Source organism: Orbicella franksi, chromosome 15 (genome assembly GCF_964199315.1).
Source record: "Orbicella franksi chromosome 15, jaOrbFran1.1, whole genome shotgun sequence".
NCBI classification, from domain to species: domain Eukaryota; kingdom Metazoa; phylum Cnidaria; class Anthozoa; order Scleractinia; family Merulinidae; genus Orbicella; species Orbicella franksi.
In genome coordinates, this window is record NC_138159.1 from 5,218,289 (window position 1) to 5,242,677 (window position 24,389).

Sequence of the window (24,389 nt, forward strand, 5' to 3'; positions counted from 1 at the left end):
GCACGATGTTCGGGTGCAATTTTTCGATAGTAATTGCGTTGAGATGGGTGTAGAAGCCGTTGAGATGGACTAATAAGACGGTAAGCTTTAAAATGATACCAAGTTGTTGTCAATTGAAAAGTCACGTGCCGAGTTATTCACTTCCGGAAAAGCCAGTACAAGTGTGTGTGTTATTAAAGCACGATGTTCGGGTGCAATTTTTCGATAGTAATTGCGTTGAGATGGGTGTAGAAGCCGTTGAGATGGACTAATAAGACGGTAAGCTTTAAAATGATACCAAGTTGTTGTCAATTGAAAAGTCACGTGCCGAGTTATTCACTTCCGGAAAAGCCAGTACAAGTGTGTGTGTTATTAAAGCACGATGTTCGAGTGCAAGTTTTCGATAGTAATTGCGTTGAGATGGGTGTAGAAGCCGTTGAGATGGACTAATAAGACGGTAAGCTTTAAAATGATACCAAGTTGTTGTCAATTGAAAAGTCACGTGCCGAGTTATTCACTTCCGGAAAAGGCAGTACAAGTGTGTGTGTTATTAAAGCACGATGTTCGGGTGCAATTTTTCGATAGTAATTGCGTTGAGATGGGTGTAGAAGCCGTTGAGATGGACTAATAAGACGGTAAGCTTTAAAATGATACCAAGTTGGTGTCAATTGAAAAGTCACGTGCCGAGTTATTCACTTCCGGAAAAGCCAGTACAAGTGTGTGTGTTTTTAAAGCACGATGTTCGAGTGCAATTTTTCGATAGTAATTGCGTTGAGATGGGTGTAGAAGCCGTTGAGATGGACTTACAATACGGTAAGCTTTAAAATGATACCAAGTTGTTGTCAATTGAAAAGTCACGTGACGAGTTATTCACTTCCGGAAAAGGCAGTACAAGTGTGTGTGTTATTAAAGCACGATGTTCGGGTGAAATTTTTCGATAGTAATTGCGTTGAGATGGGTGTAGAAGCCGTTGAGATGGACTTACAATACGATAAGCTTTAAAATGATACCAAGTTGGTGTCAATTGAAAAGTCACGTGACGAGTTATTCACTTCCGGAAAAGCCAGTACAAGTGTGTGTGTGTTATTAAAGCACGATGTTCGGGTGCAATTTTTCGATAGTAATTGCGTTGAGATGGGTGTAGAAGCCGTTGAGATGGACTAATAAGACGGTAAGCTTTCAAACGATACCACGTTGATGTCAATTGAAAAGTCACGCAACGAGTTATTCACTTCTGAACAAAGGATATTTACAGTATCTTTTTACAAATTTACGTGAGCGTTTGGCGCAAATTAATAGCTTTCAATGCAGCTAGAAATTGTTTTTGAGCAATTGGTAAAGATATTTAAATGATTTTATGTTGTAATTTCCACTACTGAATTTTAAATCGAATTGGCAGACAGTTTCAGCCGGTCGAATTGGCAGATGGCGAATTGGCAGTGAATTGGCAGACAACTTCAGCTTGGTCTTTCTTTCTATCTTGCATACCCTTAGTCGATCCTTACAGCACACTGCTCTTAATTGTCACGCAGGCTACGTATCGCTGACACGTTTCATCAATAACTTGCTTCGTTGAGGCTCGATTATGGTGAGCTTCGTATCGTATGGTAACGTTTTAATTTTTTTTTTTCGCCACTACGTGAGTTTTATCCCGTCCTGACCTTCTGACCAGCCTGTCAATTTTGACATGACGTATTCTTTTGAGCAGCATTTGAGAAGATCTAAATGTAGTAAGGCATATTTATTTTATTCGGAGCATCTTTCAACGATATTAAATCTCTTGTATGTATTTATTACAGTATAAAAAGGTGGGTTCTTAAAACTAGACGACAAAATCCCGAAGAAGTTGAGAAAACCTAAAACTCCCGAGTGTGCAAGGGCTCCTTCTTCCGTGATCTTCTGTCGCAACCTTTTTCGTTGTTTTCGACATTCTCGCATTGAAAAGGACTTCAGAATACTGATGTAAATCGCTATAAATAACAGGTGTAATGTAAAATAACTACATTGCCTAAAATGTTTGTGAAAGCAAGAAACTGGTTGAAAGTATACGTACAGAATTACGCGCGGCGGAAATCCAGCAATTTTTGAAGCAAGCGTGACCTACTCGCGCGCTGATCATTTCGTCTGCCTCGCGCAAGTAGAACGTCTACAATACACGAAACGTAACGGGCGCGCAGCACAAAACAACTAGCACATAAAAGACGCGACTCCAGCTGTTCCATTATCTTCGATTTACGGCGTGAAAAAGCATCTTTAAAAATCCAATATTGCGACTTAGCTGAAAATAACTATTCCAAATACTTCCAAATATGGAATGAAATTGGAACGAATTTGGAACAAATTTGGAACGAATTTGGAACGAATTTGGAATAAGGCTTGGAAGGTGCCCATTCTCCTCTGTTATGATTCCTAAAATAAACCAGTCAGCGTCGAGTATATCCAAATGTTGACCAATCACATCCATGGAAGTTCCAAATTCAGTTTTTAAATTTTGGCATTCTGATACAGCACGAGTTGCGCGAGAATAACTCAGTAAGGGAAAATTCTACACGTATGCCGGTAAATGGTAATTCAAGATATAAATTTAGATAATTTATAACGGGTATGCTCAAATGGGAAATCGATTTTAAGAGAGAATTTTGCGTAGCGATTCAGCCGATTGCTATTGTAGGTTTGTGTAGCGCCCCGTGTAGCACACAATATCTGTTCGTCCCGGTTCACTTATTACTAGCAGTGTCTGTCACTTACAAATAAATTGGTATTGTACAATATGGTCACAATATACTTTAAAGCCATGGTTTGTAAGTCTGGCCGACCGATGACTTGGCCAGTGGTTCGGATGAGGCGAATGAGTTCATCGCAAGTTTACGCACGGCGTATCATTCATACACAAGAATACACAATGAAACAGCCGGTGATGGATCGGAGAGTGTAGAGCCAGGTTGAAAAGTGATCCGACTTGGCAGGGACACGAGATATTGAACTAATCTTCCCGTCGTATTAGTTTACTCGATTCGAGGGCAAGGCAAACCCATAGCTTCAGTTTAATTTCTGGAGAGGCTTTCTCTCGGCACGCTACGTCTGCAAACAATATGTCTACATGTGGATAGGCCCTTAACTCGCATTTTAAATGCGCAGTGACTGTGATAGATGCACCAGTGAAATTTGTCGCGAGTGTCGTGACCCGCGGTGGCGAATAACTTGATACTCGATTCACGATTCACAATCCCTTTTCACGACGTCCGCGCGCGCTATGTGCTCGCAGTGGGCGAACGCGGGCATCACACGACAACTAGCGCCAAAGAGGCGAAGACGCGACACGCGTGTTAATAATACAGAGAAAAGCACTAATATAACGACTGGGATTCCGTTGTGTTCAATTCAAACGACCTAGGCTTTCACAGAGTAGGGTTGGCAGTCGGCGCCTTCTATCACCCCGGTATCACAAATTTGTAAAGGCAAGCGTGAGTTCTTGGTAGCTGGCATGCGCCCTTAAGCAAATGGCCTCCTACGCTCTTCGGGCTCGTCACGCAATCTGCGTAGGAGGCTTTTGAGCAACGGAATGTTGCAGTAATGTAAGCACAATTTAAGCACAGTTTGAACCAATCAAATGACTGTATTTACTAATTTAAGCACAGTTGGAACCAATCGAATGACTAAATTCACCAATTTAATGCACACTTTGAACCAATCAAATGACTGGATGCACCAATTTGAACACATTTTGAACCAATCGAATGACTGGATTCACCAATTTAAGCGCATTTTGAACCAATCAAATGACTGGATTCACCAGTTTATGCACACGGCTGCTACAAGGCTGAATTGGTTTAAGACTTTTCAACCAATCATATCACAGCATTTAGCTCAAATTTAACACAAGTAGACGATCACAAGGCGAGGTAGTCTTAAAATGAAGACGGCGGAGAAGAGAAACATTGTGTATTGTTGTTATTGAGACGTTGAAATTTGTTGTGGACTCAATCGGCTGCGTCTCGTGAGTCCACAACACTTTGACTACTGTGATAAGAGTACAGACCACACTAAAGCACATTCGATTTGTTAACGTGCGCGCAACACCCGACAACTTTGCGCCAAAAACAGTGCCACTCGCATGTCATTCAGCGAGAGAAGCGCGAAACGGTTGTCACAGACATTTTCGTGGGTTTGACAGCTTTTAATTTACAGTTTTTATTTAAAGCGATTTCTATAGTGTTCAAAACAAAATTCTGAAGCACTGTTTCACGTGAAAAGCAAGAAATGTTCGATGCACGGGAAGCGCGCGATCAATTGATCACTTCTATGAACATACGCGTTGAGCTGACCTCTTAGCGAGCGAAGGCTCTCTCGAGCGTGGGGCGCTCGTACGAGATCACGGCGATTTGCGTGGTTACATAATATACACATTAGATTGATTTTGGGCCGGAAAATACATTTACTTAAGTAATGTTGCCTCCTATTTGCGCTGTTCGGGATTATTTTGAAAATATGCAGGTTATGCTGAGATAAATTTTGCATCGTTGCAAAAATGAAAACACTGGAACGCCTCGCGCGTTGCGTGTAATCTCTGGACAGAGAAGATTGAGCGCCATCCAGGGAAAAGGAAGGCACCCATTCTTCTCTGTTGCGTACCCGGTGGGAAAAGGGGACTCCCTTATGAGCACAGGCTCCCCACAAAGAGAAAAATAGGCAAATCACTCAAATTACAGAGGTTTATTAGGGTTTTATTACAGATTTACTCCAGAAAGACTAACACACAATAAATTAATCAGAACTATAAAAAAAGTGAATGTAAAGTGAAAGTTCGTCTATTGCATAAAGCAAAACAGTAAGAAGAGGATATCCAAATCCAACAAACTTTCCCTCTGCTTCTCTAAGGGCTTGGGACCTTCTAGCAATTGAGCTAGGCAGCATTAAAAGTTTGAAGGTTTGGATTTATGATGGCATTTCCTCCATCAAGGGGACCATTACCCAAACCTCAGAAGCTGACTGCTAACTGAGGGAGCTAGGCTAGTTAACCGCCGCCCAGCACCCGGCGTTGTTCAAGCAAGCTTGAACTGGAATAACATAAGAAAAAAAAAAAATGAATTGAAAATAATCCATAAGCTAATCTGTCTGCTTCCTTTTATATCCTTTCTTGTTTTTAAGGTTTTCCCTCCATGTCTCAAAGCTTTCAGTCATTTGGTTACAATACCAATTTCCAAAGTACTGTTTATGATTTTCAGGATCTCTCTTCTTTCCACATTTGGTGCAAACCATGTCATACAAGGATTGCTTACGACTGCTGCTTGCTTTCTGTTCCTGGGTAGTCCTTGCTTCATCTTTTTGTTTTGGGTTTGTTGGTGGTTGACACTGAGACTTCTGTTGCCCAGACTGATTGTGCTGTTCAGGCTGATGGTGTTGTGCTGTCATTTGTGGCTGTATTGTAACATGGTGATATCTTCTCTCTGCTGTTGGTGGCTGTAAAAAGGGAACAGGAGCTGGAAGTATTGGCACTGGTGGGCAAGCTTTCGGAGCTGGACCTCTGAGAATAGCTGTTCCTGTGGTATTGGTTGGTAATATAAATTTAAAGGGCACAGGAAAGTTGACTTGTGGCAGAGATGTAGGTAGCAGTATGGCTTCTGGTAAAGGTGTCTGAGATGTTGCTGCTTCAGTTCATTGAGGTAATCCCTGTTTAAGCATTTCTTCTTCTTTCTTCTTTTGTCGCTTGATATACCACTGACTTAGTGTTGTTTGGTTTATGTCTGGTAGCTGGATCTGTGTCTCTCTAGTCACCATGCCATTGTTCATAACACGTTCTTGTATGCCTCTGTAGTCTTTCCACACAAGAGACCAACGGGTGGTTGTTTTTTTTTCTTGATCTCTCTGGCCCAGGATGTACATTACACAGTTCAGATATTATTGCCTTGGTGTACCTGTTACAATCTGGCCATTGGGCTGGGGCACTGTTGGAGCCTAGAAAACATCTTAAAGAAAGAAAAAGGAAATGCTTTGATAAATAATTGTGTAATATATTTTACAACGTTATGATACAGTTGCTCACCTCCTAGTGCTGTCCAGCCCAGGTACAACATTGATACTTCTTCTCTTTGGAGCTTTAAACTTTCCCTTCACCAGCGTAGTGTGGTGTCGTGGAGCAAATGTTGTTGGCTGTTTGTCATATTCATGAAGGCTTTTCCACAATCTGATTATTTCATTGGCTTGGGTATTGGACAAGGCCATATTTCCATCTTTCAAAGAAACCAAATATGCTGCTAAAGCCTGGACTTCCCCATATCCCTCAATGTTGTCGGGCCCAGCAGAGGCCTAGAGAGCAATAAATGGTAATAATTAAAGGGGTGCATGAAATAAAGTCCTAAGTGACCTTTGGAAAATTTTTAGGCAGCCAGGATTGAAATACTTCCCCTCATAGTGTACTCTAGTTTTAATTATTGTCTCAAAAAAACTAGTAATTACTACTAGTTCTTATTAGACAATAATGAAGACAAAGTACACGGTATAAATTGCTGTGAGGTATTTCAATGCTGGTTACCTCAAAATGTCCTAAAAGTCACTTAGGGCTTTATTATTCCAAGCACCCCTTCAATTAAGGGTTTACTTAAATAAATTGTTTAAATCCTTATATATGAACTTACACCTATGTCACATGGTAATTCACTTCCTGCATCATCCTCAGTGTAGTCTTCATCAGAAGTACTGGCAGTCTCTGAGTGTAGATGTAAATTCACATCTTTAGTTAAAAATTCAGGAAAGACACAGTCATTTTGAAGAAAATGTGCACTTACCTCTGTCACCACTCTATAAGTTGGAAGTTGGACACCACCTTTAGTCAAGACTCCAGTTTTTGTATATAGTTGCACACCCTCAGGGTCCTGAATGCATGGAATGTGGTGCTTTTGGTTGTCCCACATTGCCCATATGCGGGTTTTGTCAAGCAATGGAACTCCCGTAGCATCACAACCCTGGGGACCAGTAAATGTCAATAGTAGATCATAAATCATTGCAGTGGTGTCAACTACTCCCCGAGTTTTCCTACAGCAATGTAGAGCCAATTCTCTCCTAGTAATCTTTTCAATAATGGCTGCTTCAGAAGGGTCAGCAATGCCTTGACTCTGCAGTTGTCCTCTTTTGGCAGACTTTAATAAAGCCAGGTCTTCTTCACTCCATTGAAAGATGCACTGTGATCAACGACTGAGAAATACACTATAAAGTGGATGGGCCTCTGTATTACATCCAGCAGCAATTCGTCTCATAAAGTGCCAAATATCAAGGCGTATCACTAAATTGTCCCAGAGTGAGAACAAATTCTGAGTTTTGCTGCCTGTGGTTCCACTGCAACAATCTCTGTCAACGTAAAGGACCTCAGGAGGTGAAACACCAGCCATAGAAAATCTTCTCATAAGTCCATTTGCCATGTTTTCCAATCCAGTTCCTTCATTGACAGTCATCACTGACATTCAGGAGCACTTCTCCTTTTTCATTTCCAGTATTGGTGGCCCAGGAAGCAGTACCAGCACTATCTCCCGCAAGTTTTCTCACAATTTTCTTGGTAGAGTCCATTTTCAATATTCTTCCAAAGACAGAAATGATGGATGCTTTAATATAGTCCATTCTGGGCATGATGTCTAGGGCATACACTGTGAGCAGCCACTTATACTTTGGCACTGGTACAAATTCTGGAGGCTCTTGGAACTTAAGGGGACCAGTGAGGCCACATTTGGATGCATTTGAAAAGTATTTGCAGTCAGTAGATACTGGGCTGATTTTTGGAGCCACTTTTCACTGTGTTCTTCAGTAAGCTTCTTTTGTAATTGTGTCGAACTATTGCCAAGGCCCCTGTTTCTCAACAGTCTGATAACTCTGACACCACAAGCATATTGGTAGGTTAGCAGAACTGGAAACTGAACTTGATGGCCAGCATCAAGTTGTTTTACAATCTCAGGGCTCCAGCTGATAACCTTTTTTTTGGCAACACCTACAATAAAGGTACTCTGCAGCAAGGTTGTAGTAGCTGTCAATGTCTAGGACTTGCCTCACAGTGCTGTATATCCCAGCGCTGGTGAGTGGTTTCTTGTCACATCCTTCATGTGGGCAGTATAGTGTGACTTTCCAAAGCTTCCTTGGCATCCAAAGTAACAGCCGTTGAGCAAAGAATCTGTCCGGACAAGGTGGCTGTGTGGTGATAAGAGGTGGCTGAGGGGGATCCCACCATAGCTTGTTGACCCTAAAAGAGAATTAACAGTCAGACAAATTGTCTATGTAGAAACACCCTTCCCAGTCAAAATGATTAATGCATTCCCTGATGATAACACAGTGTCATGTTTGTTATTAACTATTTAACAATCAAAGACAAGAAAAGATTAAAACTTAGTAGAAATAAAATATTAAAAAATTAAAAATTAAAAATTAACAATAAATAAATAAATAGCAACTTAAATAGACAGCAATATTATTAACGTATCGGTCACCTGCTAAAGTCCAGCTTTGCCTTTCCCTTCTCGTTTGTTGCAAACAAGGCCTGAGATACCCACTGGTGGTCAGCTTTAGGTAATGTCTTACGCCATCCATCAGGGAGCAAGGGATGTTCTGAAGAATAATATACTAATATCATTAAAAAAGAAATCACAAATTAATAACACTTGACACAAAACCTGTACCTTGATTCCTGGCACTGCCGGTGAGGGCTATTGAAGCTGTTGGTACTTGCTCGGGTTCTGGTTGAGCCTCAGGCACCTCAACTACTTAAGGTAGTTGTGTTATAGGTACTCCTGGTTCAGGTGGTTGTATTGACAGAGATGCTTCTGGTGTTGGCTGCTGACGTGTACTTGATTCACTGGTTTGTTGGACTACAATGAAATGAAGAAAATTCTTTCAGAACACATCTTCAAACAGAAACAGTTATCTGAGTTTTCAAAAATTACCTAAATTCTTCTCTATTTGGTCAGCAATGGCAGAAAGCTCCTCATCATCTGCATCTTGAGTACTTGACAATGTAGATGTAGATGTCACAGTGGCAGAGGGTTTCACTGGTTTTCTTTTTCTCGTTGATACAGGAATGGTGGGTTTGAACTTTGCAACACCTGCAGTTGAAGTAACCCTGGACAAATATTTCTCAGTGCTTATGTGTCCAGATGCCAGACCAGCTGCAAGTGAGGAGACAACTGGATTTGATCCAGAACTTTGGCTTGGTTGCATGGAACTGCTTTGCTTTTTGGCCTCTTTATCCTCCCTCTGCTTTTTCTTCAGGGCCACAACATCACGACCCTCTTTAAAGGACTCCACATACTTCTTAAAGGCAGCTTTGTTTTGACTTATGGCAGAGTGGGTCACTTTTTCATTGCGAATGTTATCAACAAACCAGCCAACATAGCCAAGAGCATTTTCCAGCATCCACCTGAATGACTGGCCACGATATTTTCCAAACTGGAGCAAGTACTCTCCTAGCACATCAATTTCATTTTTAACATCCCCTTTTCTCTTCTTGACAGCTTCAATAGCAAGTTTTCTGACCTGAACGAGATAGTATATTGATAACAATGATTAGGTCGTTGTGTTGACCTTAGAAATTAAAGTCTCCTCAGGGTAAGTCTGTATATAAAATCAAAGGAACACAGAGAAACTTTCATTAGGAAATGTGCAAGTAGTTTAATACACACAAGGCTCATATCTAGCTCAGGTCACACTAGAGTCGCATGTAATATAATTACAAAAAAATTACCCAACTAAGTGGTTTTCCGTCGATGTTTTAAACACCATTTTGATTAATAATTCGGTCTATTTGACACTCTTTGAGCTTGTTTCTTTATCAGTGAGACAGTGACCTGACTTGCACTTGTAGAATATGACCAGAACTTTCGGCCCGCCGATTCAATATCGAGGAAAAACAAATCTGCACTCGAACTCGGTCTTAAAATTATAATTGTTTTGTTTGTCTCTAAGCCCTCAGGATATTATAATTAAGAGTTCAATGAAGCACTTAGTCTTAATTGATGTTTTGTTGAACGAAACAAAAGCAACAAGCCGTTCTCAGGACCAAACAATTGGCTTTTTAAATTTTAATCTTAACAATTCTAAATTGTTTAAGCTTACCTCTTCGGGAGGTTTGCTAATCACTTGCGGCTCATTCTTTCCCTGGCGCTTGTCCTGTTGCTCCGAATTCTTCTTGAACACCTCGTCTGCTTCTCCTGTGTAGCCAAGCATCAAATCTCCATTGGAAAAACGTCTAAACTTCGGCATTCTCGCCATGGCGGAAAGATATAAACAGAAAAGAAAACCACAAAGGCAAACGACAAGTACGAAAACGATCGAGCGCGTAAGTCTCTTCCACGAATAATTTTTGGCAGAAAATAGTTCTGAACGGATCCTTATAACACAGATTACAACGCTCGATGTCTTCGTTGGTCTCTGTCTCTTTCAATAACTTCTTGTAATCGCTTTTCAAAGTCCTACCTTTCGATTCAAAATCTTAAAAGGTAAGAGAAAGAAGCTCGCTAGGTTTGTTGTTGTTAACTTGCAAATTGACCAATCACATCCACTCGTTTGGTGATTCGAAATCTACTAGATGTGATTGGTCAGCTTAACGAAATCTACAGGATATCATTCGTCCAAAACTGCTAATCTACCGGATACGATTGGCTCACTCAACAGAGAAGATTTACGGAGTTCCATCCCAGAAGAAGGCGCCCATTCTTCTCTGTTGGGTACCCCGTGAGAAAAGGGGACTCCCTTATGAGCACAGGCTCCCCACAAAGAGAAAAATAGGCAAATCACTCAAATTACAGAGGTTTATTAGGGTTTTATTACAGATTTACTCCAGAAAGACTACAAACACACAATAAATTAATCAGAACTATAAAAAAAGTGAATGTAAAGTGAAAGTTCGTCTATTGCATAAAGCAAAACAGTAAGAAGAGGATATCCAAATCCAACAAACTTTCCCTCTGCTTCTCTAAGGGCTTGGGACCTTCTAGCAATTGAGCTAGGCAGCATTAAAAGTTTGAAGGTTTGGATTTATGATGGCATTTCCTCCATCAAGGGGACCATTACCCAAACCTCAGAAGCTGACTGCTAACTGAGGGAGCTAGGCTAGTTAACCGCCACCCAGCACCCGGCGATGTTCAAGCAAGCTTGAACTGGAATAACATAATAAAAAAAAATAAAAAAAAAAATGAATTGAAAATAATCCATAAGCTAATCTGTCTTTTTCTTTTTATACTCTTTCTTTTTTTTAAGGTTTTCTCTCCATGTCTCAAAGCTTTCAGTCATTTGGTTACAATACCAATTTCCAAAGTACTGTTTATGATTTTCAGGATCTCTCTTCTTTCCACATTTGGTGCAAACCATGTCATACAAGGATCGCTTACGACTGCTGCTTGCTTTCTGTTCCTGGGGAGTCCTTGCTTCATCTTTTTGTTTTGGGTTTGTTGGTGGTTGACACTGAGACTTTTGTTGCCCAGACTGATTGTGCTGTTCAGGCTGATGGTGTTGTGCTGTCATTTGTGGCTGTATTGTAACATGGTGATATCTTCTCTCTGCTGTTGGTGGCTGTAAAAAGGGAACAGGAGCTGGAAGTATTGGCACTGGCGGGCAACCTTTCGCAGCTGGACCTCTGAGAATAGCTGTTCCTGTGGTATTGGTTGGTAATATAAATTTAAAGGGCACAGGAAAGTTGACTTGTGGCAGAGACGTAGGTAGCAGTATGGCTTCTGGTAAAGGTGTCTGAGATGTTGCTGCTTTAGTTCGTCGAGGTACTCCCTGTTTAAGCATTTCTTGTTCTTTCTTCTTTTGTCGCTTGATATACCACTGACTTAGTGTTGTTTGGTTTATGTCTGGTAACTGGATCTGTGTCTCTCTAGTCACCATGCCATTGTTCATAACACGTTCTTGTATGCCTCTGTAGTCTTTACACACAAGAGACCAACGGGTGGTTGTTTTTTTTCTTGATCTCTCTGGCCCAGGATGTACGTTACACAGTTCAGATATTATTGCCTCGGTGTACCTGTTACAATCTGGCCATTGGGCTGGGGCACTGTTGGAGCCTAGAAAACATCTTAAAGAAAGAAAAAGGAAATGCTTTTATAAATAATTGTGTAATATATTTTACAACATTATAATACAGTTGCTCACCTCCTAGTGCTGTCCAGCCCAGGTACAACATTGGTACTTCTTCTCTTTGGAGCTTTAAACTTTCCCTTCACCAGTGTAGTGCGGTGTCGTGGAGCAAATGTTGTTGGCTGTTTGTCATATTCATGAAGGCTTTTCCACAATCTGATTATTTCATTGGCTTGGGTATTGGACAAGGCCATATTTCCATCTTTCAAAGAAACCAAATATGCTGCTAAAGCCTGGACTTCCCCATATCCCTCAATGTTGTCGGGCCCAGCAGAGTCCTAGAGAGCAATAAATGGTAATAATTGAAGGGGTGCACAAAATAAAGTCCTAAGTGACCTTTGGAAAATTTTTAGGCAGCCAGGATTGAAATACTTCCCCTCATAGTGTACTCTAGTTTTAATTATTGTCTCAAAAAAACTAGTAATTACTACTAGTTCTTATTAGACAATAATGAAGACAAAGTACACAGTATAAATTGCTGCGAGGTGTTTCAATGCTGGTTACCTCAAAATGTTCTAAAAGTCACTTAGGGCTTTATTATTCCAAGCACCCCTTCAATTAAGGGTTTACTTAAATAAATTGTTTAAATCCTTATATATGAACTTACATCTATGTCACATGGTAATTCACTTCCTGCATCATCCTCAGTGTAGTCTTCATCAGAAGTACTGGCAGTCTCTGAGTGTAGATGTAAATTCACATCTTTAGTTAAAAATTCAGGAAAGACACAGTCATTTTGAAGAAAATGTGCACTTACCTCTGTCACCACTAAACACCTGCTCTGCAACTGCAGTAGTCTCATCTTCATTTTCACTAAATCCTTCATCTATTTGGTCTGGGTTAATATCTGAGAGAGGTTCTTCCCTGTCTGGTCTCAGATCTTCATCTTCTAGGTTGTTGTCCTTGAGAATCTCACCAGTTTGATTAAAGAGATATTCAACTGCTATCATTTCACCTGTGTGGATTCCAATGTTCTGAAAATTGGACTTCATTTTCTTACCAAGGACATCCTCACTTAGCTCATTCACAGCTTGTATTAATAATCCACTGTAGCTTTCTGGTCCCGATTGAGTACTTGACACTGCAGCAGAAGCACGATCAGCATTCCACCTCATCAGGCCGTCTAACAAGTAAGCTTGAAAATGAATGTCACTTGCAGAAGTACCTGAAATAAACAAGAACATTTTATAAACAAAAGTATTTGGGATGTGTTGAGTCTTAGCACTGATGTCATTTCCTGGTATGAATTTATCAATATGCAGGTGGAATGACTCCAAAGAGGTTGAACCTCTTCCACACCTATAAGTTGGAAGTTGGACACCACCTTTAGTCAAGACTCCAGTTTTTGTGTATAGTTGCACACCCTCAGGGTCCTGAATGCATGGAATGTGGTGCTTTTGGTTGTCCCAGATTGCCCATATGCGGGTTTTGTCAAGCAATGGAACTCCAATAGTATCACAACCCTGGGGACCAGTAAATGTCAATAGTAGATCATAAATCATTGCAGTGGTGTCAACTACTCCCCGAGTTTTCCTACGGCAATGTAGAGCCAATTCTCTCCTAGTAATCTTTTCAATAATGGCTGCTTCAGAAGGGTCAGCAATGCCTTGACTCTGCAGTTGTCCTCTTTTGGCAGACTTTAATAAAGCCAGGTCTTCTTCACTCCATTGAAAGATGCACTGTGATAAACGACTGAGAAATACACTATAGAGTGGATGGGCCTCTGTATTACATCCAGCAGCAATTCGTCTCATAAAGTGCCAAATATCAAGGCGTATCACTAAATTGTCCCAGAGTGAGAACAGATTCTGAGTTTTGCCGCCTGTGGTTCCACCGCAACAATCTCTGTCAACGTAAAGGACCTCAGGAGGTGAAACACCAGCAATAGAAAATCTTCTCATAAGTCCATTTGCCATGTTTTCCAATCCAGTTCCTTCATTGACAGTCATCACTGACATGAGCACTTGTCCTTTTTCATTTCCAATATTGGTGGCCCAGGAAGCAGTACCAGCACTATCTCCCGGAAGTTTTCTCACAATTTTCTTGGTAGAGTCCATTTTCAATATTCTTCCAAAGACAGAAGTGATGGATGCTTTAATATAGTCCATTCTGGCCATGATGTCTAGGGCATACACTGTGAGCAGCCACTTATACTTTGGCACTGGTACAAATTCTGGAGGCTCTTGGAACTTAAGCGGACCAGTGAAGCCACGTTTGGATGCATTTGAAAAGTATTTGCAGTCAGTCAGATACTGGGCTGATTTTTGGAGCCACTTTTCACTGTGTTCTTCAGTAAGCTTCTTTTGTAATTGTGTCGAGCTATTGCCAAGGCCCCTGTTTCTCAACAGTCTGATAACTCTGACATCACAAGCATATTGGTAGGTTAGCAGAACTGGAAACTGAACTTGATGGCCAGCGTCAAGTTGTTTTACAATCTCAGGGCTCCAGCTGATAACCTTTTTTTGCCAACACCTACAATAAAGGTACTCTGCAGCAAGGTTGTAGTAGCTGTCAATGTCTAGGACTTGCCTCACAGTGCTGTATATCCCAGCGCTGGTGAGTGGTTTCTTGTCACATCCTTCATGTGGGCAGTATAGTGTGACTTTCCAAAGCTTCCTTGGCATCCAAAGTAACAGCCGTTGAGCAAAGAATCTGTCCGGACAAGGTGGCTGTGTGGTGATAAGAGGTGGCTGAGGGGGATCCCACCATAGCTTGTTGACCCTAAAAGGGAATTAACAGTCAGACAAATTGTCTATGTAGAAACACCCTTCCCAGTCAAAATGATCAATGCATTCCCTGATGATAACACAGTGTCATGTTTGTTATTAACTATTTAACAACGAAAGACAAGAAAAAATTAAAACTTAGTAGAAATAAAATATTAAAAAATTAAAAATTAAAAATTAACAATAAATAAATAAATAGCAACTTAAATAGACAGCAATATTATTAACGTATCGGTCACCTGCTAAAGTCCAGCTTTGCCTTTCCCTTCTCATTTGTTGTAAACAAGGCCTCAGATACCCACTGGTAATGTCTTACGCCATCCTTCAAGGAGCAAGGGATGTTCTGAAGAATAATATACTAATATCATTAAAAAAGAAATCACAAATTAATAACACTTGACACAAAACCTGTACCTTGATTTCTGGCACTGCCGGTGAGGGCTATTGAAGCTGTTGGTACTTGCTCGGGTTCTGGTTGAGCCTCAGGCACCTCAACTACTTAAGGTAGTTGTGTTACAGGTACTCCTGGTTCAGGTGGTTGTATTGACAGAGATACTTCTGGTGTTGGCTGCTGACGTGTACTTGATTCACTGGTTTGTTGGACTACAATGAAATGAAGAAAATTCTTTCAGAACACATCTTCAAACAGAAACAGTTATCTGAGTTTTCAAAAATTACCTAAATTCTTCTCTATTTGGTCAGCAATGGCAGAAAGTTCCTCATCATCTGCATCTTGAGTACTTGACAATGTAGAAGTAGATGTCACAGTGGCAGAGGGTTTCACTGGTTTTCCTTTTCTCGTTGATACAGGAATGGTGGGTTTGAACTTTGCAACACCTGCAGTTGAAGTAACCCTGGACAAATATTTCTCAGTGCTTATGTGTCCAGATGCCAGACCAGCTGCAAGTGAGGAGACAACTGGATTTGATCCAGAACTTTGGCTTGGTTGCATGGAATTGCTTTGCTTTTTGGCCTCTTTATCCTCCCTCTGCTTTTTCTTCAGGGCCACAACATCACGACCCTCTTTAAAGGACTCCACATACTTCTTAAAGGCAGCTTTGTTTGGACTTATGGCAGAGTGGGTCACTTTTTCATTGCGAATGTTATCAACAAACCAGCCAACATAGCCAAGAGCATTTTCCAGCATCCACCTGAATGACTGGCCACGATATTTTCCAAACTGGAGCAAGTACTCTCCTAGCACATCAATTTCATTTTTAACATCCCCTTTTCTCTTCTTGACAGCTTCAATAGCAAGTTTTCTGACCTGAACGAAATAGTATATTGATAACAATGATTAGGTCGTTGTGTTGACCTTAGAAATTAAAGTCTCCTCAGGGTAAGTCTGTATATAAAATCAAAGGAACACAGAGAAACTTTCATTAGGAAATGTGCAAGTAGTTTAATACATACAAGGCTCAAATCTAGCTCAGGTCACACTAGAGTCGCATGTAATATAATTACAAAAAAAATTAGCCAACTAAATGGTTTTCCGTCGATGTTTTAAACACCATTTTGATTAATAATTCGGTCTATTTGACACTGTTTAGCTTGTCTCTTTATCAGTGAGACAGTGACCTGACTTGCACTTGTAGAATATGACCAGAACTTTCGGCCCGCCGATTCAATATCGAGGAAAAACAAATCTGCACTCGAACTCGGTCTTAAAATTATAATTGTTTTGTTTGTCTCTAAGCCCTCAGGATATTATAATTAAGAGTTCAATGAAGCACTTAGTCTTAATTGATGTTTTTTTTTAAACGAAACAAAAGCAACAAGCCGTCCTCAGGACCAAACAATTGGCTTTTTAAATTTTAATCTTAACGATTCTAAATTGTTTAAGCTTACCTCTTCGGGAGGTTTGCTAATCACTTGCGGCTTATTCTTTTCCTGGCGCTTGTCTTGCTGCTCCGAATTCTTCTTGAACACCTCGTCTGCTTCTCCTGTGTAGCCAAGCATCAAATCTCCATTGGAAAAACGTCTAAACTTCGGCATTCTCGCCATGGTGGAAAGATATAAACAGAAAAGAAAACCACAAAGGCAAACGACAAGTACGAAAACGATCGAGCGCGTAAGTCTCTTCCACGAATAATTTTTGGCAGAAAATAGTTCTAAACGGATCCTTATAACACAGATTACAACGCTCGATGTCTTCGTTGGTCTCTGTCTCTTTCAATAAGTTGTTGTAGTCGCTTTTCAAAGTCCTACCTTTCGATTCAAAATCTTAAAAGGTAAGAGAAAGAAGCTCGCTAGGTTTGTTGTTGTTAACTTGCAAATTGACCAATCACATCCACTCGTTTGGTGATTCGAAATGTACTGGATGTGATTGGTCAGCTTAACGAAATCTACAGGATATCATTGGTCGAAGACTTCTAATCTACAGGATGCGATTGGCTCACTCAACAGAGAAGATTAGGGACTTCAAGCATCCTTGAATGTAGCGCAATCTTCTCTGTTGAGTGTTCCACGAGGTAACCAATCAGCACCGAGCAATCTATATGTTGACAAATCACATCCATAGATTGTTCCAAATTCAGTTCCAAATTTAATGGGTTGCATTATAGTTCATTGAGGGTACGTGAGCAAAATTCAGGAAGTGAAGTTAGATAATTCTACCGAGATAATGTTACTGAGAAATAATTCAAGAAATAACGCCACGTTTAAGCAGTTTTAGACCGTGAATTAGGGTGATGAAGAATCGATTTTGAGAAATAATTTTACATGGCGATTCAGTCGATCGCTGTGTTTGTTTACATCTGTTCGTGTAGCGCAGAGTAATCTCGTCGTCCCAAGTTCACTTTTAACCACGCAAGTTTTGTTCGTCACCGTTCACTAAAAATCGCAAGTTACATTGATACATCGACGCAAATAATTTAAAACACAAGCGATTGAAACCACGGTTTGCTCGTATGAGTGGTGATTTCACTGAAATAAGTTATAGCTATCGCAGGTTTGCGCACGGCGCACGATAATACACAACGAACCAGCCAGTGATGTGTTCGCGGACAACTTGATACTCGATACACGTTCTTTTCCCCTCCGCTATCCGCGCGCAGTGCACGAAATGTAGCACACGACAGACGTAACTCGCGCCTTGGACAGCGAGAGAAGCGCGAAACGGCTGCGATTCTGTTCTGTTCAATTCGAACCTTTAATCCGCCGAAGTGTTGGGCTTTCACAGACATTTTCGCGATGTTGGTGGCGTTAAATTCACAGTTGTTATCATTAGGGACCTCTATCGTGTTCAGAGGAAAACTGTAAAGTGCTTTCAAACGTAAAAGGCAAGAAACCTTTGATCCACGAAACTGATCGTTTGCGAAGTCACGCGTGCCATACGTGAGTTCAGTTGACCTCTAAGCGCGCGGAAGCTTTCACGCACTAATACTCGAGCGTGGGTGCTCGTGTGAGATCACGCTTTGCGTGTTTGAAGCTTTTACGACGATTTCTTCGAAATTTTGATGTCAAGTGGCAAGAAAAAATAATAACCTTCTTATCTTCGGTGTTTACGTTAACCAATCAGATCGCTTGGTGTTCCAAATTCGTTCCAAATTGGCCTCCATATATGGAAGATTTATGCATGACATCTTGCGTGCTGTTTTCAGCTTTCTGCCATATTGGATGTAAATAGCTTGCGAGGCTGAAATCCCGCAATTAATTCACGAAGTTAGACTGTATTATTGTTGTTGATTTTCCAGCTCTGTTTAGATCACTTCTTGTTTGAGTTAATTGCGGGTTCATTTAGCTCATTGGTGGATATTTTCACGGGGAATTCGGAGGCTTTGTGTATGGTCTTCATGAATAATTTATAGTTCTGCCTCATTGACGACTAAGAAATAACACATTTTGAGGTAGGTTTTTTTAACTTTTTATCGGTATTGCAAGTGAAGGAAACTTCATTTTAAGTATTAAATATATTTTCACGTAAATTATTTCACATTAGACTGTGTAATTTTTTTTCCTCGGCGAAATAAATAAGTCATTGTTCTGCTCTGTTGATTTTCGTGAGTTCAAATTGTAAAATTGTTCATTACAAGAGGTTTATATTCGTCATGTAACGCTTCTCCGAGACTAAATCGACGCCAAAATAGTTTATACTTGAGGAAAACAGTTCGCAAGAGCCCAGGCTACGATAAATATGCATTTGCTTTCAATTTTTGTGTTAGAGTTGTCATTGTATAATTTCAGTTGAAATAAGGCTGCAAAATATTTTTGTGAAAGTCTTGCGAAATTATATGTGAGTGTTTGATGAGCGTGTGTTCTTGTTTGTATTAAAATCGTGTAAGAGTGCAATTGAAAAGAAATTCCTGTGGTGTAATGGTATCACGCTGGTCTGTTTCTGACCAGAAATTCAGGTTCAAATCCTGACAGGTCTCTTAAATATTGCACTTTTTGTGATCATGTTTTAAATTTTTTTGTGAGAGTATAGTTGTGTTATGGCTGAGCAGGTCACAGATGAAAGTCATTGTGGTTACGATTTTTTTGATATTTGTTTCTGAATTATCATCGCATTTTTTCCAGTGGATTCAAAGGGTGTACTGTCAAGATGTCCTGCAGCGTGTTGACAAGGTTAAGGCTTCCATAACCTCGGTGTTTGGCAAGATCCTAAAAAACGATTCAACCAGGTTCTACCTTGGAAGCTGCTCATGATATTCCGGATGAAACTCAGGTAGGTACAGAAAAAAGTGACTGACAAGGCTTTGAAATTTAATAAAATAAAAGCATTTTTTCTTTTTCTTTAACAGGAGTGCGTTGGCCCCGACAACATAAAAGGTCTCGATGAGGTCGATGACTTGGCAGCCTGTCTTGTTATCCTGCATAAACAAGATAGACCAATAGACAACAGCCAAGCAGACAACATCACAAGACTGTGGGCTGCTTTGTAAGAATATGACAAAAGACCCACTGTATTTACACCACCTTTCATCAGTTCCTCTCCAAGAAGAAGGTTTAAGGCCTCGAAGTCAACTGTTGCTCCTGGAGTCAAAGCTACCCGCCAGTAATCATAGCATTTACAAATTCATTGCAATTTTAGAAAGCCGCACGGTCTCTACATAACGTTTTACATGTAATTGTTACAAATTATTGTTTCCGTTTCTCTTCAGCTGCTTCCTCAGTCAAAACACTGGGCCTGCCCAGTGACCAGATATTAATCAGTACATGGAGACTATTACCAATAAACTTTGTGCTGTCTACACTGGAAATGTGCTTGAAAAAGGAGTTAGAGTGTTGAGGTGGCCCCTTATCCTGAGGGCCTACCAAAACATCAAAACCAAAGATGGAGCACTGAACGGAAATTCAGTTGGTTGACATAAATCAGTCTACTCTAATGCAATGGTACATAAACTAAATATGAATAAAACTAATCTGCATAGCTGGTATAAGATTAAGCTATAACTAGAGAAGTGTTAAACACTAATACAAAGTAAAATCTGCTATGGGCCAGTCTATATTTAAATTTGCAGCAGGAAAAGAATGGAGCAATTTACCTAAAGAATTACAGGCTAAAGACTTAACTTAAGAACTTTTAAGTCAAAAACATTCCAGTATTTGTTAGAGCAAGACAGAGTATATCATAAATGTTGCATTTAGTTAATAGTTGTTACTGTTGTAACCAAGTTTTCCCTTTTTGTTTAAAATATTTTTTATTGCTAACACTTTGAAATATTTTATCAACTGCACATAGTTTTATACAGCTGTCTTTATATTTAAATGCAGCTGATCTATTTTCAGTATAAATACAGTACAGTATGTATGATGTGATGATGATGATGATGATGATGTTTTACACTTAAACCACTGTGGTGGTGACTGGGAAACTGATATTTCCAATTTTCTACTTTGTACAGGTCCTCCACCAATGGGATTACATTGACCAGGACCAGAGGACCAGCAGGACCAGAGTTGCTTCTGAATCATTGCCCTAAAAACAGTTTTGAATGCCCAGGCATAATTTGCTACTCTGTATAGTTAATAATTTAGGATAACCTAAAGTACATAATTATATAATTATATTACTTAACAAAACTGTTCAGAGTAATTCACATTTGTATCAATCTTGTACCAATGAATAACATTGTACATGTAAAAATTACCTACAATAATATTATAAAATGATTTATGGTACCATTTGAGTTGTATTTTAATTATGTTTCTCACCTTTTAAAGGTCACTGTTCCTGGGTTGATGGTTTGCATATGCACTGAAGTAGGTTTATGCATGAAGCAACCAGTGTGTTTTGAATTGTCCCTGTAAAGTACAAGATAATACTTCGCTCTCTTTGAATGCCAAGGGAAGTATATTCTAAAAATCAAAGCACTCTCCAATCCATCACTGGCTGTTTCATTGTGTATTCTTGTGTATGAACAATATGCCATGCACAAACTTGTGATAAACTTATTCTCCTCATCTGAACCACTGGCGAAGTCATAGGCTGTCCTGACTTACAAACCATGGCTTTAAAGTAAATTGTGACTATATAATATTGCACATTACAAATTTACAGTGTGATTGACAGACACTGGGAGGAAAAGAAAGGTGCCCATTCTTCTCAGTTGGGGTCCCGGTAGGAAAAGGGGATTTCCTTATGGAGCACAGGCTACCCACAAAGAGAGAGAGAGATATGCAAATCTCGTGAATTACGGAGTTTTATTAGAGTTTTATTACAGATTCACTCCAAAATGACTGCAAATAGAAAATGAATTAAATTAAATTAATCCAAACTATATAAAAAAATAGTGAATGTAAATTGAATGTTCGTTTATGGGACGTTATTGAAAACTGCGTAAAGCAAAACAGTAAGAAAAGGATTTTGAAAATCCAACAAACTTTCCCTCTGCTTTTCTAAGGGCTTGGGACCTTCTAGCAATTGAGCTAGGCAGCATTAAAAGTTTGAAGGTTTAGATTTATGATGGCATTTCCTCCATCAAGGGGCCATTACCCAAACCTCAGAAGCTGACTGCTAACTGAGGGAGCCAGGCTAGTTAACAGCTGCTCTGCACCCCGCATTGTTGAAGCAAGCTTGAACTAAAATAACATGAAAAAAAAATAAAGAAAATGATCTATGTATGTTCAATTATCTTAAGTAGTTTCACAGTGATTTCCTTTGTTTCAACATGCTCAGAATCAAATATAATAGCCAAACTCTTGCATGTAAACCAAACCAAAGGTGTAGCTGACTAGGACCCTTTAAGAGGAGTTTAAAATGGTTGCAATGCATTGGGAACAACAGTTAAAGAAATATCAAAAGGGCACCTATTGGAGCTTCCTCTGCCCAGACCCCTCTCCCTCCCCAACCCCTCCATAACCAGTACCCATTTATATACATCTGGGTGAGGAGAGGCACTGTAAGAGTATGAACACAATGCAATGATCCCCAATATGGAGTCCATTGCACCAACCGTTGAGCCACCGTGCCTCCTCCTCCTCCTTAGGGACTGGACTGGAGTTTAAGTCTAATATCCTTCTACAGAGGCAATCTGAGTGTGTGGTAACCTTTTTTTTAAAACACTGCTCAACCAATAGCAACTTAGGGCTACTTTAAGCAACTTAATGTGACTGAAGGCCCCAGTTGGTCACTTTTTCATTGCGAATGTTATCAACAAACCAACCGACAAAGCCTAGAGCATTTCCCAGCATCCACCTGAATGACTGACCAAGATATTTTCCAAACTTGAGCAAGTACTCTTCTAGCACGTCAATTTCATTTTTAAACATTCCCTTTTCTCTTCTTGACAGCTTTTCTGACCTGAACGTAATAGTACATGTATATATTGATAACAAAGATAATAGCTTGTTGTGTTAACCTTAGAACACAAGTTTAAGTCTCTTCAGTTTGTCTGTATAAAATCAAAGGAACACAGAGAAACTTTCATTACTAAATTTACAAGTATTTTAATACACACAAGGCTCAAATCTAGATCAGGTCACTGGGTCGCATGTAATATAATTACAAAAAAAATAGCTAACTAAACGGTTTTTTGTTGATGTTAAACACCATTTTGATTAATAATTCGAGCTATTTGACACTGTTTAGGTTGTTTATTTATCAGTGAGACAGTGACCTGACTTGTAGAATATGACCTGAACTTTCGGCCCGCCGATTCAATATCGAGGAAAAACAAATCTGCACTCGAACTCGGTCTTAAAATTATAATTGTTTTGTTTGTGTCTAAGTCCTCAGGGTATATAATTAAAAGGTCAATAGTCTAATGAAGCAGTTAGTCTTAATTGATGTTTTGTTGAACAAACAAAAGCAATAAGCCGTTCTCAGGACCTAACAATTATTGGCTTTTTCAAATTTTAATCTTAACAGTATTATTCTAAATTGTTTAAGCTTTATACCTCTTCGGGAGGTTTGCTGATCAGTTGCGGCTCATTCTTTTCCCGGCGCTTGTCCTGCTGCTCAGAATTCCTCTTGCACACCTCGTGCGCTTCTGCTGTGTAGCCAAATATCAAATCCCCATTGGTAAAACGTCTAAACTTCGGCATTCTCGCCATGGCTGAAAGATATAAACAGAAAGAAAAACCACAAAGGCAAACGACAAATACGAAAACGATCAAGCGTATGTCTCTTCCACGAATAATTTTGGGCAGAAAATAGTTCTAAACGGATTCTTATAGTACAGATTAGAACGCTCGATGTCTTCGTTGAGCTCTGGCTCTTTCAATAACTCTTTGTAATCGCTTTTCAAAATCCTACCTTTCGATTCAAAATCTAAAGGTAAGAGAAAGAAGCTTTAAAAGGGTTGTTGTTGTTGTTACTGGCAAATTGACCAATCACATCCAGTCGTTTGGCGATTCCAAATCTACTGGATGTGATTGGTCAGCTTAATGGTTTCTACAGGATGTGATTGGTCGAAGACTGCTAATTTACAGGATGCGATTGGCTCACTCAACAGAGAACATTTAGCCCGACGGCAGCGATGCTTGGATGCAGCGCAGTTAACCAATCAGCATCGAGCAAATCCAAATGTTGAACAATCACATCCATGGATTGTTCCAAATTCAGTTCCAAATTTAATGGCTTGCTTGAGAAAAATTCAGGAAGTTAAGTTAGATAATTCTACCGATATAATTTTGCTGAGAAATAATTACACGTGAATTAGGGTGATGAAGAATCGATTTTGAGAAATAATTTTACATAGCGATTCAGTCGATCGCTGTGTTTGTTTACATCTGTTCGTGTACTTGTCGTCCCAAGTTCACTTTTAAACACGCAGGTTTTGTTCGTAACCGCTCAATTAAAAATCGCAATTTACATTGATACATCGACACAAATAATTTAAAACACAAGCGATTGAAATCACGCTTTGCTCGTATAGGCGGTTATTTCAGTGAGGCAAATAAGTTTATAGCTATCGAAGGTTTGCGTACGGCGGACGGCAAATCGATAATACACAACGAACCAACCGGTGATGCTAATTACAGCACTTTTGCTGTGGTGATTCGGCATGGCGGCACATGTACAGTGACTGATAAATATCTAAAAGGAAATGAATATTGAAGTCAACTACGAGTTGCAAACCAGACACTTCGAGTCTCGAGTGTGGTGGAACCCGAGTTTCGCAGACAACT

General features: G+C 39.9%; 4 protein-coding genes and 1 long non-coding RNA gene across 8 annotated transcripts; 1 reads left to right on the forward strand and 4 right to left on the reverse strand.

The window, feature by feature from the left end:
- Positions 1-1,452: 1,452 nt before the first annotated feature.
- LOC145469816 (uncharacterized) lies at positions 1,453-6,771 on the reverse strand. The gene is made up of 2 exons (XM_081453628.1): positions 6,023-6,771; positions 1,453-5,945 (listed from the first exon to the last, which is right to left on the reverse strand). The coding sequence occupies exons 1-2, from the start codon at positions 6,199-6,201 to the stop codon at positions 5,747-5,749; spliced, it is 378 nt and encodes a 125-aa protein (XP_081309754.1). The 5' UTR covers positions 6,202-6,771; the 3' UTR covers positions 1,453-5,746.
- Positions 6,772-7,431: 660 nt separating this feature from the next.
- On the reverse strand, positions 7,432-10,224 carry LOC145469788 (uncharacterized). The gene is made up of 5 exons (XM_081453598.1): positions 10,069-10,224; positions 8,901-9,489; positions 8,637-8,825; positions 8,448-8,565; positions 7,432-8,203 (listed from the first exon to the last, which is right to left on the reverse strand). Exons 1-3 carry the CDS (start codon positions 10,222-10,224, stop codon positions 8,722-8,724), a joined length of 849 nt encoding a protein of 282 aa, XP_081309724.1. The 3' UTR covers positions 7,432-8,203; positions 8,448-8,565; positions 8,637-8,721.
- A 938-nt stretch (positions 10,225-11,162) lies between these two features.
- LOC145469703 (uncharacterized) lies at positions 11,163-15,141 on the reverse strand. Its single transcript, XM_081453482.1, has 5 exons — positions 15,056-15,141; positions 12,848-14,811; positions 12,698-12,768; positions 12,106-12,368; positions 11,163-12,028 (listed from the first exon to the last, which is right to left on the reverse strand). Exons 2-5 carry the CDS (start codon positions 14,712-14,714, stop codon positions 11,170-11,172), a joined length of 3,060 nt encoding a protein of 1,019 aa, XP_081309608.1. The 5' UTR covers positions 14,715-14,811; positions 15,056-15,141; the 3' UTR covers positions 11,163-11,169.
- LOC145469789 (uncharacterized) lies at positions 15,080-23,722 on the reverse strand. 3 transcript variants are annotated; one of them, XR_014042363.1, is made up of 4 exons: positions 23,157-23,722; positions 15,495-16,083; positions 15,231-15,419; positions 15,080-15,159 (listed from the first exon to the last, which is right to left on the reverse strand). XR_014042363.1 is itself a non-coding variant. In XM_081453599.1 (3 exons), the coding sequence occupies exons 1-3, from the start codon at positions 16,818-16,820 to the stop codon at positions 15,316-15,318; spliced, it is 849 nt and encodes a 282-aa protein (XP_081309725.1). In that variant the 5' UTR covers positions 16,821-17,207; the 3' UTR covers positions 15,168-15,315. The 3 variants fall into 3 exon arrangements, 1 of the variants encoding a protein (XP_081309725.1); XR_014042362.1 differs by lacking the exon at positions 23,157-23,722 and adding an exon at positions 16,665-17,207; XM_081453599.1 differs by lacking the exons at positions 15,080-15,159; positions 23,157-23,722 and adding an exon at positions 16,665-17,207 and having other exon boundaries at positions 15,168-15,419.
- Positions 18,380-21,586, forward strand: LOC145469834 (uncharacterized). Of its 2 annotated transcripts, XR_014042378.1 has the most exons (4): positions 18,380-18,664; positions 19,335-19,482; positions 19,559-20,150; positions 20,663-21,586. It is a non-coding gene; the product is annotated as an uncharacterized LOC145469834 (long non-coding RNA). The 2 variants fall into 2 exon arrangements; XR_014042377.1 differs by having other exon boundaries at positions 19,335-20,150.
- Positions 23,723-24,389: the final 667 nt, after the last annotated feature.

Coding starts and splice junctions, on each gene's coding strand:
- LOC145469816 (XM_081453628.1), bottom strand. CDS start 6,201: ATGGCCTTGTCCAATACCCAAGCCAATGAAATAATCAGATTGTGGAAA. Junction 5,946..6,022: donor GGGCTGGACAGCACTAGGAG/GTGAGCAACTGT, acceptor TCTTTCTTTAAG/ATGTTTTCTAGGCTCCAACA.
- LOC145469788 (XM_081453598.1), bottom strand. CDS start 10,224: ATGGCGAGAATGCCGAAGTTTAGACGTTTTTCCAATGGAGATTTGATG. Junction 9,490..10,068: donor TTAGCAAACCTCCCGAAGAG/GTAAGCTTAAAC, acceptor TATCTCGTTCAG/GTCAGAAAACTTGCTATTGA. Junction 8,826..8,900: donor CCAAATAGAGAAGAATTTAG/GTAATTTTTGAA, acceptor ATTTCATTGTAG/TCCAACAAACCAGTGAATCA.
- LOC145469789 (XM_081453599.1), bottom strand. CDS start 16,820: ATGGCGAGAATGCCGAAGTTTAGACGTTTTTCCAATGGAGATTTGATG. Junction 16,084..16,664: donor TTAGCAAACCTCCCGAAGAG/GTAAGCTTAAAC, acceptor TATTTCGTTCAG/GTCAGAAAACTTGCTATTGA. Junction 15,420..15,494: donor CCAAATAGAGAAGAATTTAG/GTAATTTTTGAA, acceptor ATTTCATTGTAG/TCCAACAAACCAGTGAATCA.
- LOC145469703 (XM_081453482.1), bottom strand. CDS start 14,714: ATGCCAAGGAAGCTTTGGAAAGTCACACTATACTGCCCACATGAAGGA. Junction 12,769..12,847: donor GGTGTTTAGTGGTGACAGAG/GTAAGTGCACAT, acceptor ATCTACACTCAG/AGACTGCCAGTACTTCTGAT. Junction 12,369..12,697: donor AATTACCATGTGACATAGAT/GTAAGTTCATAT, acceptor ATTGCTCTCTAG/GACTCTGCTGGGCCCGACAA.